The 16,919-nt window shown below is 43.6% G+C and overlaps 1 protein-coding gene across 9 annotated transcripts in view; it reads left to right on the forward strand.

Annotated features, from left to right (window-relative positions):
* Positions 1-16,919, forward strand: part of ntrk3b (neurotrophic tyrosine kinase, receptor, type 3b) — a 159,270-nt gene that overhangs the window by 118,197 nt on the left and 24,154 nt on the right. For 7 of the 9 annotated variants that reach the window (XR_003785391.3, XM_055507608.1, XM_029144858.3 and 4 more), the window contains one exon: positions 13,469-13,657. Coding sequence is in view for 8 of the 9 variants with exons in the window: in XM_055507608.1 (XP_055363583.1) it covers positions 13,469-13,657 (189 nt within the window). In the remaining variant the exon portion in view is untranslated. The remainder of the gene's footprint in view (positions 1-13,468; positions 13,658-16,919) is intronic. The other 2 variants (XM_029144856.3, XM_029144857.3) reach the window with 1 other exon arrangement.

Consider the following 16,919-nt stretch of genomic DNA (forward strand, 5'->3'; position numbering starts at 1 on the left):
TTCTCGCCGGCCTTCCTCCAACAGGCCGTGTTTGCCTTCTCGCAACATGACATTTGGAGCGCAAATTGTCTGGCCTTTCAGCCGGCTGGACTGTCTAGCTCATACTGACAAGGCAGACAAAACAGTCTCTCAGATAACTGCACCATCTTCAATTATTAGACCTGTTTGAACTGAACAGTCTCTGGACTGCGTGCAGCTGTCCTCTGCTGCGATAACAGCACGGCCGGCAGTTCACCTCGGTTTTCTACTTGTGCCTCAGTGTTGGGATGCACTTACAGTATTTATCAGTATTTATTTAGTATAGTAAAGATAAAATTTCCTAGATACCTGATGCTTTTTCTTCAGTAAACACAGCTCAGGGTATTAATCTTCGCAGACTCTCTCAGACACTCATAAACCTTCAGTGCGCACCTTTAGTTTACGATTCGAGAAATGAATATTAAAAACGCGAAAGAAAGGAAAAATATGCCTGACTCCCTCTCTGGAGCATGCAGCCAAAGTGCATCTGTAGTTCATTAAGCATGCAGCAGAGAGACGCAGCGCTACAGTAGCACCATCTGTATATAATCCTCCGTTGATTAGCATGTAGCGCTACCGGTATCTCTCAGCTAGCCTGCTCCTTGCGTTGCCCCCGGAGACTTAATCCTTCATCCGCCTGTTGTGTTTCTGCTCCACTGGGGACCCATTGCGCCAATTCCACTCATCGGACTTGATAATTAGTGACAATTGTAAAAGTAATTTACAAACTCAAGCAATGCCATTGAGCAAATGGTGCCAATTAACTGGAGATGCTAATGTGGGCAGAAATGCGGAAAAGGAGCATCAGACCTCCATTACAATGAGAGGAGGAGGGCCAGGAAGCTGTCCTCCACATGTCAGGGAGAATTGTCCAGGGACAGGAGGGGAGGCAGTGCACAGTGTGAACCCAGCCTGTCACTGCTGCACATTAATCCGACGGTACAAAAACATGTACCATGACCAGGGTGAGAACATTTTCATTTACATGTACATTTAACTTGCCTTTATTTACAGTCACTGGCACCCCAGCATTAGAATATACTCAAGTCCTTCATTGCCTTGCAATTAGGAAGAAAATGTGCTCCTGTTGTGAACTGGCATTAAAAGTGTGTATGGACACGAGTTAGATCAAGAAATCAAAGCACACCTTATCTGTCGAGTAGTTCATTAGCTCAGGCAAATGATTTATGGAACATGATTTTAAACTAATTAATATCAGAAGCCTGCAGGTTCCATCCTTTAATGAAGCAAAATAGCCTGGAAACTGAAATTGAATATTGTTGAACTTAAAAGTTCCAGTTTCACCACAAGATGTGTCTTAAATGAGGAGGAGCAGGAGGTCATGAAGTGAAGTGAAATCGTTTTAAAGTGGTGAAACTACCCTATCGCCCTCTTTCGTTCACACTGGAAGAATAATTAATTTCATGGTGCCCAGAGGATGAATCCTAATGGCTTTTTTTCCTTTTTTCACTGCTTATCTCAACATTTAGAAATCCTTACAGTAATACTCAACTAGAAGTAGTTTGTGACTCCAGTGTTTTTTAGAACCAATCGATCCACTTCCCTAATCTCATTTTTGATACTAGTATGTGAGCAGCCTACAATGCACATGGTCAGTGTTATACCTGCTTATGAGCATGACAACTGATATTGTGTTAGTATTCAAAGCATTGCTATAGCTACCTATTGGTTGTTTGGGACTAAAATCCCACACTTTGCAATGCAGTGTTAAATGAGCTGCAGATTACTGCAACTGCTATTTTTATCTTCATGTTAACTTTGGTGAAGTTTTCTTTTATTTGCCTCCATTTGAATATTCTCTACGTCCAATTCTCCACTCTCAATGTGCATTTTGGTGTTTTTAGCTAAGGAAATTTCTGAAAGGTTCATTATTTTAAGTCTAGGCACTATAGTCTCATTATAAGTACACTGTAATTTTATTCAGCCCAATGCTTCCAGCTTTTCTCTGAGATGAAAAAAAACACAATCTGCAATGTGACTAATCCAGTGTATGCAGGAATGAGCCTCCTGGTGGAAACCTCTCCCCTCATATCCTCTCCCCCTTCTCTGGGATTAAAAACAGGAGGTATATTCCCATTCTGTCAGTCACTTTCACTTTGCCTCCTAGGCCTCGGCCTCTATCAGTGTAAACAGAAGAGGGGGAAACTGTGTTTGCTGTTTTCTCCTGTCTAAAAACCTCCTTTTGGTGTCTCTTTGATCCCTGCGCTGAAATAGTAATTGCTATCATTTATGAAACAAAATGACAAGCCGCTGCCAACAGCTTAGTAATGCAAACACAAAAGAAGGTAGAAAGAAGTGTAGCAGGAATATAGATCCGTGTAGAAAACATGACGCATGAAAACAGTGTGTGGTGCAGATTGCAGTTGTGGTGCTTTTGATTTATTTTGTAGGAACCAGATGACCTGTTTTTTTTGGCACCAAGCGCTCGCTGCTGCTTACTTTTCCTTTTCTGCCTTTTTAAGTGGAGCCGTGAGCAGCCGTGGACGAGGTGGATGGTACAGAAGCTGCAGCTTACAACTGGAGATTCAATATTTCCTCACATGCTGCATTTGGGCACACGTGTTTAAGACTGACGCCGCCGCTGTGTCTGTATTTATGAATAACAATTAACCGAGAGACAAGTATGGCACTAAGCCTGCAAGTAAGGAAATGTCTATATTATAATAAACTCTTCCAACAGAGCAAAGAGCCAGAGCTCCCGGGAGCAGAAGTCTGGCCTTTCTGGCTCACATAAGGCGGATGCAGCAGAAGTGATGGCTGGAAAGTGGCTATTCAAATAGCATCCAGAAAGAGAGAAAGGGAGCAACTAGATGGCTCCTCTTCCCTTTAAATCTGTGGAAGTGGATAAGGCTATGGTGTTATTCACAGGCTCCCCCTGACATCCTCTGTTGATGTTTATTTTAAATGGCGCTGCGATTGGTGTGGAAACCGTCCCGTGGTGAATGCCCAGCGGCGCACAAAACAGCTGGAGGCTGGAAGGGGAACAGAGGAAGAGGGAGAGAAGCATTTCTGAAAGGACAGCGGGGAAAGAAAAGATGAAGGAAATCTTGAGGACTTGTAAAAAAAAGAAGGTATTTGCGTGATATGTATTTAGTGTAATCAGCCAACCCAGTTCTGCATTGTGAAACTGTTACCTGGAGCTGGAAAATAAAAATCTCTCCTTCTGCCTGTTCCTGGGCTTATGCTGAGCCTGATCTCCATTTCACGGAAACATTGCTGCTCTGTGCTTTCGCCGATTTAGTCGTCAGGAGAGGGTGTCATTTCAGAGCTCCTGCTGGGAGATTGCTTTTTTCTTCCAGGACATTCTGACACAGAGCGTTAATAATGTAGCTTTCCCTTCACAGCGCTCACAAACATAGCCATTGACCCCAATGGTCATCGGAGGAGATGCCCATCAGCCGAATGAGCTTCTGATTCCTGTTGTGTCTGTTGGTGCTTTTTTTTTTTATTTATCGGTGTATTTGACCAGCGTGTGAGTGTGTTGCCTCTGTGTGGAAGCTGTTGTGTTGAACTGGTGCTGTGTTGTGTTTGCTCAGACCAGGGGACACCAGTCAGACAGTCCCCTTCCTCAGCATCTCGGGCAACCGAGCCCATTTATAGCCAGCTCATTCACTTTATTGCCATTTGCTGATGGCAGCACTTTGAAGTGTTTGCTAAGGGGGGGGGGGGGGGGGGGGGGGGGGGGGGGGGCGTGGGGGCAGGGGAAGTTTAATTGCCTGCATTAGTTGCTTTGCTTCTCTTCTCTTTGTGCCTCCCAGTCACTGTGCGACAGATTAAACGACCTACATTTTACTTTTGCTCCTTTCTCCCCAGTCTTAAGTCTGTGCTGCCAGTCTCCTCGTGTGCTTATTTGAAGAGTCCCAGTTCTCGCCACCAACCTTTCTCGGGAAGGTTTTCTCAATTGTGTAACATACAACATCCCACAATGCAGCATCGTTAGGATCAAGTCCGCTGTCCTTTGTATTTGCGTTGACATAGATGTGTTCATGTGGACTACGGGGGAAGTTAAATTTAGCAACACACGGCGCTGATTGACAGTCCGCTGTGGGTAATGATGCGTCGTGTTTCACAATGTGTCGCCCACAGCAGTCGCCGTCGGAGAAGTTTTGATGTTTGTTGTGTTTGAAATGCCTACTGTACTGTATGCTCTTGTACATCCAGCGCCACATCCCCTGCAGGATGTCGGGGCTGTACAAAGCTCGCATGCGGCGAGGAAACAGGCAAATCCATCATTTTAAATTACTTGTCTGTGTGTTCTGTTAATGAAATGTATCCTATAGAGTTAATGTATAAAACAGAAATTTACCGAACCTATTGTTCCAATAAAAACGCAAGGAATACACCATCAATATGCAAGACTTATGGAGGTTTTCACGCATGCTACAGTAAATACACACGTACTGCATATGGTTCTGCAAAAACAGCTTAGGGATACGACGGTGGCTTACTGTATTCCAGGCATGCCTTCATGTGATATGGAGGTCTTACCCGAACTGAAGAACCTGTGAGAAGTGGTGTCCTTTCAGTGTACAGGTTCAAATGAAAGGAGGTTGATGTTACAACTAACCTTGGCTATGCACCCTGCATGACTGCCCCTGTAAGCCATCAGTCTGCTGGGAGTCTGACTGAAATATTAAAGAGCCTTTCCGCCTGCCCGCTGTACCACCTCCCCACTGAGCAGCCCGGCTGTGTAGGGTGGTATACGTACAATATTTTATAGTTACAGTAAATATGTAATGGGTGGGGGTGGAGGCTGACGCAAAGAATGTTATCAGTCTAAGTGACATTCTCACGTATTATGATCAGTGCTTCTCTATATCCATCATTGTAATAGTATGTGCATGTCTGTTAAGGCATTTAATGCATACTGTAATTATAATAGTGACTCCACTGCAGCAGAATGATGGAAGTCACCTCTGTGTGCTGAACATCACCTCACAGCACAAAGGCACCACAGGCACCAGCTCTGGTTCCGTTCATGCAGGTTTACCTGTGTCTGACTTGATATGTGGACTGTATTTAATATTAATATATTTCAGGAACATCACAGGCTTTATGCCTTTAATCAATGGAGCTGGGGCTTGTGATTTACACCTACTGCCAACATGGGTGTCAACACGTGAAGTATTGCACTTGGGACGGTCACGTGGGATTTACTGTACCGCTGCGCTGTCTGGCTTGGTGGATGTGCGTCGAGTTGGAAAACACGGCACTCAGTCCTTTCTGATAATCTAAACCATGGGAGTTTAGTGGTCCGACCATAATTATCTCCTAATTAGAATTTGTTTACTTCTAATGTTTTAATTACATTTTGCCAGTAGAATTCTGTGGGAAAGGAAAATATGTCTGCATGGTTTTGTTCCTTGTTAACAGTTGGTGTTTGAGAAAAGTTCCACAGTTCAACGCTAAAATGGAGGCTTGAGGTGAATTATTTAAATCTTGTTCTGATTATCTTGTCACTGACAAAATGCATTTCATGTTTGTTTCCATTTATTTTATCAGCTAATAAATGGACATTTGTTAGGTTGATAAAAATAACATTAGATGAATAAAACATATTCATTTGGAATCTAATAAAATTCATAAATTTTTAAACGAGACACTGTAAACTAAACAAAAAAAAAGATAAACGCCGGCATCATCAGATGAACTCACGCTACTATTGTACTTTAGTGTGCAGTGTAGTTTAGTGTACTTTAAGTTAAGTTGTGTACTTGTATGACACTAATCATATGATCCTGTAGGTCATCAACTTTAAACAGTTTAAGGTAGTTGCAGCTGCATTATTCTGTTTTGAAAACAAATTCAACCTGTTTGATCTAAAAATATTCCCTATTAAATGTTAGCACTCAGTACATATCGAGTGTGCATATTTCTAGTAGATTGGGTTACGCATAAATTAGTTTTAATAATGAATGTTTCAGGGGACCCTTCACAGATGTAACGCAGCACTTCCTTCAGTTTGATGGCTCCAGCGCTGCTAAAGCTCAGTGTGTACTACTGTGTATGCTATGCTGTACACAGTGAGGCGTCAGTCATACAGTAGGGGTGCACATTCAGTTATATGTAATATGATATGTAATTACAGTGACCTCCTCCACATACTGCATGCAAACCCACACCGTGGTGTATACAAACAGTACCCACTCCCCTCCTCCCCTTTCTGCTCGTCTCTTCCTCCCCCACAAATCCTACAGGAACCCTCCAATCGAGGGAGGCCTTTGTGAAAGAACAGAGGCCGGGATGAAGACCCCTGTAGCTTGTAGCGAGAAACAGGATAAGAAAGAGACAACAGTGTGGGATCAAATAAATGAACGGCAGTCTTTTTAGCAGCTGCTTTATGATGAAATTTACTCATGATGAAATAGCAGGAATTTAGGATTTGATCATTTGCTGTCGCAGTCAATATGGAGGTATTTTACATTTAAATCACCCGTGTGTGATTACTGAACATTATTCGACATCATCTCAGCAAAAAACGCCGAATGGACATTATTGGTGGCGAGGTGGAGGTTACAGTAGTACAAGGAGGATATGAAACCTGACCTGAAGCACATGGTCGACCAGGGACGTAATTGTTTAAGTGTTACTGCGTACAGTAAGTGATTCTAAATAAATGCTTAGGAAACTGGAGCCGGATGCACCAAAGGGGAGCAAATGCTGCTGACAGTGATCTTAATTACTTGTGCCAATTCATTTTAAACTTGTGAGCAGCATTTGCCTGTTGAAGCAGCAGGGAAAAGGATACGCTTCTCCCTTTCCTTCATACTCTGCTTCAGCCAGTCTAATGTTACTCTCTTGCTATTGGCATAACCACATTTACAGTATCTGTCACTTCACCAGTTTGCCGCAGACTGACATGTTACATTTCTACTTGCGTTCGCGGCCCCCAGAAGACGAATCCCGCCGCCTCCCGTGATTCCCATGACATTTCCACTGGTGTCACTTTGAGCCTGAGCTCTCTGACAAATATCTCAGCGACTACTGTACCTTCAGCAGGGGAATAATAGCGGGAATAATTCATTCAACAAACTTGCTAAAACTAATGAGTCGTTTTTGATCAACTGCAGCCCTTTTATGCAAATCAAACAGAACACAGCAAATTAAACGTGATCCCTGCAAGCAAATATTTCCAAAAAGTAATAATAATAATAAGCCAGGCTTTACCTACAGTTCCCAACAAAAGTCCCTGTGATTATGTTCGAATGCTTCTGTTCTGAAGCTGGGCTGCTGCTCAGTGCTCGTACTGAGCATCTACTTGTTTTTGTGCATTAGCAATGATCAGGATGTTCCTGCAAATGAGAGATTTCCTCGACCTGGAATAAATTAAAGTTAAACAACAACACAAAACAGAAACTCCTGCCAAAGCACAGGCTCCCAGCGCCCCAGACATGACTCCTGATTCGCTGTGCCAGCAGCGCACCTATAGGAAGGGCTACACTGTTCCTCTTGTCCTGTCAGAATTGTGCAAATACACCCGGGTTTGAGTTCTTTTCACCTACTCAGCTCCACACATGTCCATGCTATGGCTCTGTGTGCACTGAACTGTTCATATTCCATGTGGAGACTGGAAACACATTTTCTCCTGGGAGCACGGGGAAGTAGCAGTCTGTCAAGCTACCCAGGCAGGTATAAATATTTATAAATAGGGAATCATTCGGGTTCAGCGCTGCCTTTGAACTGATTTATTTTGTGATTGATGTCTGGTGAGTAAATCTAGATTTTCATCATATTCTGCCGTGATTTAATCCTACATTATTAGCCTTTATGGCCATTATTAGCTATGTGGCCCCTCTCCTCACCAGCACTACTTTTAGATTCATACAAAGGCTCCACTTACATCAGTGACATGGACGAACAGCAGCTGAATGTGATCCTGTGTTTTTGTAGTGATTGACATAAAACTTTGCCAGATGCTCAATATACGGAAATTGTCCCATATCCCAGTGCCTGGCAAGACACACTTACCGTCCAGTTTGTGGCTGCCGTTGTGCAGACGGTATGTTTGTGCTGTAAGTGTGTATGTTTGCACTGTTTTTTTTATGACTGAGTTCATGATGCAAACTGTTTTCCATAACAATGCCACCACAAGCTTTTCATTTGGCCTTTTCGTGATTACATTGCTGCACGAGAAGAATGAAGCCCCAGAGTGGAAACTTGTACAGCCCAGAATCTCTTCTTAAATTGCTACACTAGATGCATTGTTTTCAATTTGTGCTGGGATGCATAAGAGGTAATGAAATGTAGGTCCTGGTTTTGGGACCAGCGTCCTGACTCTGTCATAGTCATAAATCAAGGAGTAGACCCCGGACAGCTTGGCTGTTGAATGATGTCATTTTCCATCACTCCTCAGACTTGTGTAAAATTGCTTCGTCTGTCTTCGGGGAGCTCACGGGGTAATGTGTTGTCAAAGATATAAAAGCTGATAGGGCAGTCTGGGAACAGAGTCAGAATAACTGTCTCGCTGTTTTGTTCTGTTGTCATTCTGAGCATCACCGCCACAGATATACGGCAGCACACTCCCAACAACGCACACTGTAATTGGTTTAGTGCCGTGTGTCACGGCTGATAATGTTTAGTGTGCTGTAGATGCTTGATTTTAGAGGACATGCAAGTGGCTTCAGATGCACAGAGTGATAGCTTTACAGCGCGGTTCAAGTGCATGTTTGCTTCTGCCTCGTTCGCCACAATAAAAGGAGAGCACATACAGTGAAGGTGTGTGGGGTGACTGTAAAGTGTTGATAACCTACAATGCGGAGGGCCGTAAATATCAGAATAAATGTTCTATAGTCCCTTTGCACCAGTGTTTGTCAAAGTTAGTCACCACCAGCAGGACAGGCTGCAGCACTGTCAGTGCAGAGGCTGCAGGTCAGTCAGGATCGCTGTGCTCGTCTCTGAGCTGCAAGGAAGAGGTCATGTGTCCAGTTTAAAGGACATGTGGTGGCTGTAATCATAGTAATGAACACCTTCAGAACAGTGAAAGTACTACTTTATGATAGTAAGTGCATGAATGAGAGTCGTTCTTCACACATCTAAATTGAAATTGTGTCGTAGCTGTCATTCACAGGAAACAGGACCTTGCCCCAGTAGGTTGTGCTAACACTTCACTAGTTCATGCTGCATATCCTCAGATTAATTCCAGTCCTAATTAATTACCTTTGAAAGGAATCTGTGCCATAATTACCGCAAAAAGGAGAGAAGGAGGCGATCACAGACTTTATCCCTCAACTCAGGGAAAACCCCACGGAGTCACAGGCTTATAGAGAAAGTGAGGCACAAATAATCAGGTGGCTCCACACAGGCCTTTGCTACTGTACTTTTCAGTCCGGACCGGTGTATTTCTTGCAAGTAAAAATACAAAAAACACTGAGAAGAGAATTGAGAGCCAGAATAAATAAACTGTGCGGCTGGAATCATTAAAACCCAGAGGCTGTTGTAAGAAAAACACTTCCTGTGACAGAGAACACGGAGGAAAAAATTGGGTTGTGACATGCTAATAATGTCTAATTTCGCTCTACACACTTGGGTGAATAGTGAGCAAGGACACACGTCACTGATGCGAGGCAGCTAAAATTAGACCTGGCCAATGGAGACGGCAGCAGTGCCAGCGCAGTCCTCCAGACTAAACAGGCACAGATCTTTTGACATTGCCCTCTGATACGAGCCATTGAAGTGTTTCACGAAAGCACATCCATCACGGTTCCAAATCCTAACATACTGTACAAATAAAGGATTTGGAGAAATCTACGCTAAATATCTGTATTTAGTTCAGGTTAGAGGATCTTTGTTGGTTTGACCTCAATTATGAACATGAAGCAGGCATTGTCTACAAAATGAAATGGTCCAAGTACACGGTGTCTTAAATATCTGTCATTAAAACTGTCTGTAGTATAATTAAATTAGATAAAACAGTAATTCAGTCATTCACTAACATGTTACTGTATGAGTAGCAATCCGAGTGGAATTAATTTTGCAGCCGTGCGTGTGATCAGCGCGGAGGTGTCTGTCGGACACGTGAAAAGGATTCCTTTCATGCGAGCGGGGATTTTTCATGTAAAAAGCTTTTGCTCTCAGTTCAGTGTGATTATTTACGATTATTTAAATGGCCACAAAGCGCGGAGATAAAAGTCGGCGGGCGTCTAAAGGGGCGGCCGGTTCAAAGGCTCGAGTGCTCCTTTAATTCATCACGAGGCCCGGATCACAGACGGACCAGCTGGCCTGCACTTCAACAATATCTTAATGAACGAGTCTGTTTTAAGCTGCCGGGGGGGAGGTTGCGCCGCGTCTGCGCCTGTAGAGGAGATTAGATTGACTTCTAAACTCTGGAAAAGTGATGATGCAAAGGTCACACTCGATCAGCTGATTTACCTGAATTAGCTAATGCGCCCGCAAAACTGCTAGTGACACCAACATGAAACGTTGGCAGCGCCGCTGTGATGTGGAGCTGCAGAATGCGAGCGAACGCTGAGCCATGCCAACTTTGGTGACATGTCTCCGGGAGACTCGTCTCAGCCGTAGTGACATATTTCAGGGAAATAGAAGGATGTTGGCTGCGGAAACATATTGGCTGGCAAAGCGTAGAAGGATGTGAGCAATGACATTTAACTAATCTCCAAACGACGGCACGCCATGGTGATCTGAGGCTGCAGGAAGAATCCCCGGACCGACGGGCGTGTGTTCCTCTGAACGTGGTCAGTGAACGAAGCCTTGGTTGTGGTGGGCTTGACTTTGATGCCTTCTTGCATTGCTTCAGTTTGGTTTGAAGGTGAGTGAGGAACCAGTGTTGTATGAAGGTCCATGTCAGTTGCCTTGTGTTCATTTTCAGTCTTAGGTTTTGTTTCATGTGATGTGAAGTCGTGTGATGTTATGAGTTACTGTATGTGAGAAAATCTCTTTCTCTCGTGACATGAACTTTACGAGTGATGTTGCTGACACACTAATTATTTCCCTGTTTGTACTAAGTCATGACTTCACACATTGTTTACATGAACACAAACATACATCATTAGTCTCTCCAACAAAGGAATTCATTGCGTTGGTAAAAATATTTCACTTGTTGCTGTCCTGCTGCTTTTATTGGCCATTTTATCTTGATCAGGCACAACTTTTCGCCGGTCACACAGTAGCAAAAGAATCAAACCAGCACCAGAAAACTAGGATCCCCGTCTCAGCCAAATTAAATCTGACAATGCATGAGGAGAGCACACGCTTCCTTCCTCTTTAGCTTCGTCTGTAGCAGTGGAGAGGGTGTGCAGACAGACAGGTGGTGCTAGTTGCTAATAAAAGCCCAGCTGTGCCACAGCCCATTGTTTTTATGATTTGTGCACTATTACAAACTCGCTACTATATAAAAATGATTTATAGAGGTGGTTTTATGAGATATAATTTTATTGTTTTTTATCCTTCAGCAATCATGGCTTTAATTATTTTTTTAATTTTAGTTATTGATTTTTTTTCCTTAACCTGATTCCTTGAGGCATGTTTGCGCTTTGTTTTACCACTCTAATTTAAAGATGTATTGATTATTAAGTGCAGCGTTAAGCACTTCCAAAATAATGTAGTGAAAAAAATCAATATCTTATAATTAGTATTACAGTTTAAATTTCTACTGTGTGTGATATAAGTTAGACGTTTGTCATCCAATTATGCTCCGAGTGGTCGAGGTCTACAGTACATCAGGCTTTTACCCGATGTCAACCACATCACTGCTAAAAGAAAAGTTGTGGAAGGAATGAGACATGAACAGAATAGAGAAGTAGTCAAAAGTTGCTTCATTTCATTTCCCCATCCTATAAATAAATCAGAGTTGGTTTAATAGAGAAGCCTTTACACTCAGATGGATGTTTGGGGGAAATGTCCAGCGCTGAACTCTCTCCTCTGCACATGCAACGTCTCGGATGATAAAAACCCTCTCGCAGGCTGTTGGGCCCTTTCATCACTCAGGTAACACAAATGCAATTTTTAGATTGTTCTCAACTCAAGAAGTCCAATTTCCCCTTCACTCTTCAGAAAAACTTCATCTCCCAGGGTGGAAGCAGGAGGCAGCTTTCTGTGTAGTTTTGAGTGCTGTGGTTTGGAGCGGGGCCAGGTGTTCCCTGGAGGCCTCATCGATCTGGCACTGGAGCCTGATCAGATAGGCTTTCATTCCATTTTATATTGCATTAAAAGCAGAACATAATACCAGGATCCCTCTGAGGTATCTTCTCTCATTTTTCAACGACGTTTACCATGACTCATCATGATTTTCTGTTTAATGATTTTACTTCAAGTACAGTGCTGTTTGAAGCACTATATTTCACGTATATCTTTCTGCCGGGTGCTGCGCCGTGGGGGCTCACGAGCATTAGCGGAGATTTAGAGCTTTGCGGTGCCACTTGTCCCCAGTGGTTGGTGGGTAGTGACCTGATGAGGACCTGCGATCTGCTGCGCTCCTCCATACAATAAAGCGGCCACTCAGGTGTGAAAGTCCTGCATACGAGCAAATGGTGTAAACCAGTCGCGGCTCACGTTCGTCACCTCATCGCTCGCCCCTCCCCGACTCCCTCACGGCCCAGCTTCTATAAAATGATACGACTGGGTCTTGATTGCTATTTACTGGCGTGTCGAGACGCGAGAGGCTCAACTTTGTGGGTAAACAGATTCACTCAGGGCTTCACTGAATCAGTTACTGTTGACTTTATATCCATTTGCCTTTTTACCTCACTCCACTCTGAAAATTGCAGTTGTCACGATGATAGAAGAGCAAAGCAGAGCAGTGTCTGACGGTGTTCTTTTTTATTTTAATTACAGAAAGACAATTATGGTTCGTATTGACGGGTATTTGCTTGTACGATAGCTGCAGAGGCAGAGACCTGGACCTTGTTGTTTTGCCGCAGCCTGAACTGAACTAATGAAATAATGATCCAAACATACATTAGTGCATTGATTAGGTTAGTAGCTTCACAGATGTGTCATTAAAGAATAGATGGCAGCTGACTCAAGCAGACAATTATAAGTCCATACCTACTAACGCACAGGATTAAATGCTGTCTTGTACAAACAATTATGACACAGCTGTGCGGAAATGTGTGGTTGCTATTGGCGACGTGATAATGCATTGTTTTATATTAGTAGTATTTTTATTATTAAGACACATTTACAAAGAAAAAGACACAGGAAGTACAATATTAACTGTTACTACAGCAAATTAGTAGTAATGATCTTTTTGAAACATCATAAATGCTCGGCAGATAATAATTTCCCACAATATCCTTCAAACGGATTGATTTACGTTTGTAGTCTCAGATACTCATGCCCATTCATTGCTATTGATCTTTCATGGTTTCAACAGTGCTTTTACAACGAGATAAGACATAAGAGAGAGAATAGGAGAATACGAGGTGGTGTCTTGACTCTAAAACCGATTAACATTCCCCTGCCCTTGTTCCAGGTCCAGTGGCTGTGATCAGCGGTGAGGAAGACTCTGCTAGTCCTCTTCATCATGTCAACCATGGTATTATTACCCCCTGTACCCTGGATGCAGGTCCCGACGCGGTCGTCATAGGGATGACTCGAATTCCTGTTGTGGAAAATCCCCAATACTTCAGACATGGACACAACTGCAACAAGCCAACCACTCGTAAGTTTCTTTCTTTTCTGGATTTCTAGAATCTACTGGTGACCATGATTTTACTGCAATTAATAGTTCTGTCCCCTCAGGGCAGTTATATAATTTATTTTCACCTCCAGCGTCACTGTGATCTTATGGATTTAACATTACCCACAACTTCCACATTCGTCGTATACTGTGGAGCTGAAACACAAGAAGCTTTATATTACCTAATGGTCCTCAGACAGACACTTACTACTGTATACCTCCTCCCTCACCGTCCCTCGGGACTCGTGTTCCAGGTTGGAAAGAGACAGAAGCACTTTAAAACCTAATTACTCACAATTACATCAAGCGCTCAGGAGAATCGGTAAAAAGCAACTGGTCCGGCCTCAGCGTGGTGCCTGCTGCCTCCTTTCCAGACGGCACCCATCAAAACGCTCACATTTAGTCCGCCGTCAGACTGGCAGTGCTCCACTTTGGCTTCACCTGCTCCTGTTGAGCTTTGCTTTAGTTACATTTTAACTCCCTCCCAAGATGGCCGTCGGTCAGGCTAGTAAAAATGTCTGAGCTGACACCGCTGAAAAAGAAAGAAAATCCCATTTAGAGGTGATAAATAAATTACGAATCTTATGTATTATGAATTGCATGAATTGTTAATAACCAGTCGGTGACTGATTTATAACATCTCATGCCTTGCACACAAGATCGGATTGCGAGCTAATGAATAAATGACAGCAGGTACAAATGAAACTTTCTTCCAATTACTGAGCACCTGGACTTGACAGCCGGCTCATGTATGTGCATGACAATGGCCACGATAGAGACCTTACACAATGTTTTCTCGCTCTCCTAAAGCAGAACCCCCCCCCACCTTGGTTTAGATTTAGATTTAATTTTCTGTCAAGGTGCAAAAAGAGAACTGTAGGAAATGAACCTTGGATTCATCACAAGGTCATAATAGCTGCTCCTTTCTGCCGTCAGGTGGAAAAACAAAATGGCTCCGAAGCGCTTCTGCCTGTGCCGATCATTCACTGAATATGAATATATTCTTCACCCCCAGGACACATGCACAGAAATGAAATCTCTGTGTATATCTATATTATATAGAGGTGTGCAGGGGTGAAAATAAAGATGTAGATGCAGGTGTTAGGGGTTAGTTTGATTTGCAGATGCAGAGAATGAACTGGCTGATATATTACCACTGCTTTTTCCATCTTCTTTACGGTTTGATGCGTGTCTTCAGTCAGGCGTCTCCTGCGCGGCACCCGCGGTCCCTTCGGGCCTTCAGAGCCCTGCTAGAGTTGCTCAGCCTGACTCTTCTGCAGCCTCACGAGTCGACTAGAGGACTCGGCTCAGATACAGCGCGCCTTCTTTATTGATGCGCAGCCGCCGATCTGTAATGTATTCATTCATTTACTTGAAAGCTTCTTATCCAGGAGAATAGCTCGCTGGCACGGTGCCAAACACGCACGCGTGGACACACACACACGCACACGCACGCACGCACGCACACACACACACACACACACACACACACACACGCACGCACGCACGCGCACGCACACACACACACACACACACACACACACACACACACACACACACACACACACACACACACACACACACACACACGGCTCCATACTTACTAATCCTGCAGGAGTCACGACTACACTGTACGCATGCATACATTTAGAGACACCGGCCTCCTAACCTGTGTCCAGCTAATACGACGGTCGGTCGCAGCCTGTTCCCAGCACCAGTCTTGTTGATGATTTACGGGGTTTCTCGCAGGCTGTGTGGATTCTGGGACCAGCGAGGAGGAGGAGGACGACGCGCCGCTGATGCCTGCCATGCTGGCTTTTGTTCAAACAGCTGCATGTGATGGGAAATACAGTACAGGCTGCGGCAAAACACACACACCAGCGATTCCACTGTGCCTTATGGATATTATTCATGAGTGTTCGAGCCTCATGTTAACTCTGAATGTATATTGTACTATCAGTCACGGTAAACGGAACACACAGGGTTTGGGGCTGGGAACAGCGTTTTGTCCCCCAGTTGAACCACAGAGTGCTGTACTGTGCAGTAGATGCCGTAAGCTGCAGATACTGAGGGTAATGTTTGCGCGGCTGTGATTTAGTCCAGTGGCAGTTGTTGAAACGCAAAGTGACATCATGCGACCGGTTGATGCATCGCCATGAATTTCCACTGCTTGGTTTAACGTCGCATTAGGACGGACGTGAGATCTTTTCTTTCTTTAAAGCCTGGAAAAGGCCAAGGCACCGAAAGTGTGGACACATTAGGGAGATAAAGGCAGAGAAGGCAAAGGACAATTCTTTAGCCTAATGACAGATCCATATCTAGCTGGATCCGTTGTCTCCCAGCGAGTGGCTTTGTTTTATCACTCAGCTTGCTATTTTAATTACGGATTTGTCACATCCCGCCGGCCAAAATTAGACAATAGCTTTTGATGCTGGCGTATAGCACGTAGCCCTTCATTATATGCGTGCTAGTGGGTATATCACACTTGGGCACGGTTTGGACAAACCACCACAGTTTCCCTCTGCGTTTGATATTACAGAGGCGAAATGTAATTATGCTCAAGGTGATGTTTTTGAAAATGCAGCTGTTTCCAGCGGAGACCGTGAGCGACTAATTTGGAGACTTGAAAGCTTGGCATGTGCACAGAAATGCAGAGCAGATTGATTAAAAGGCAGCCATCATGTAACGATTCCATAACTTTTAGTCGACCGGTGATCTGTATGAATTCAGCCTGCTCTATTTTATGAGGTTCGGGTCACGTCCACACCAGAAACGGAGCAGCATGAAATCTTGAATAAGAGATTCCAGATGGATTCTTGAAAAAAAAGCTCAAGATATGACGAAAATACGTTAAATTCGCAGAAAATCCCATGAGATAACCTTTAACACATACAGTGCAGCTGCAGAGACTGACAGTGCAGTGTAAGCTATGACAAGACTCTATTAGTACTGTATCAGTAATACTAAGTGTGTATAACAACACATGCAGTCTCTCATGTCAACATTAACACATGTATAAGACAGATTTGATAAAAAAAGGAGCATAAAAAGTGTTTCACTCGATCTGCATTCCTTTTTGCAGGAGAATGAGAGAAATGTACATTTTGCTTCTGCAAACTTACATAAATGTACCTTTCAGCTTTAGCCAAGCATATTTCATTGTCTATCTACAGGGATTAACAGCTCAGGTTGAACAGCCCACATCTCTGTTTGTTTGACATCTTATGTCAAACATCCCCAGTGA

The sequence above is a fragment of the Betta splendens genome, chromosome 3, assembly GCF_900634795.4.
Source record: "Betta splendens chromosome 3, fBetSpl5.4, whole genome shotgun sequence".
Classification (NCBI taxonomy): domain Eukaryota; kingdom Metazoa; phylum Chordata; class Actinopteri; order Anabantiformes; family Osphronemidae; genus Betta; species Betta splendens.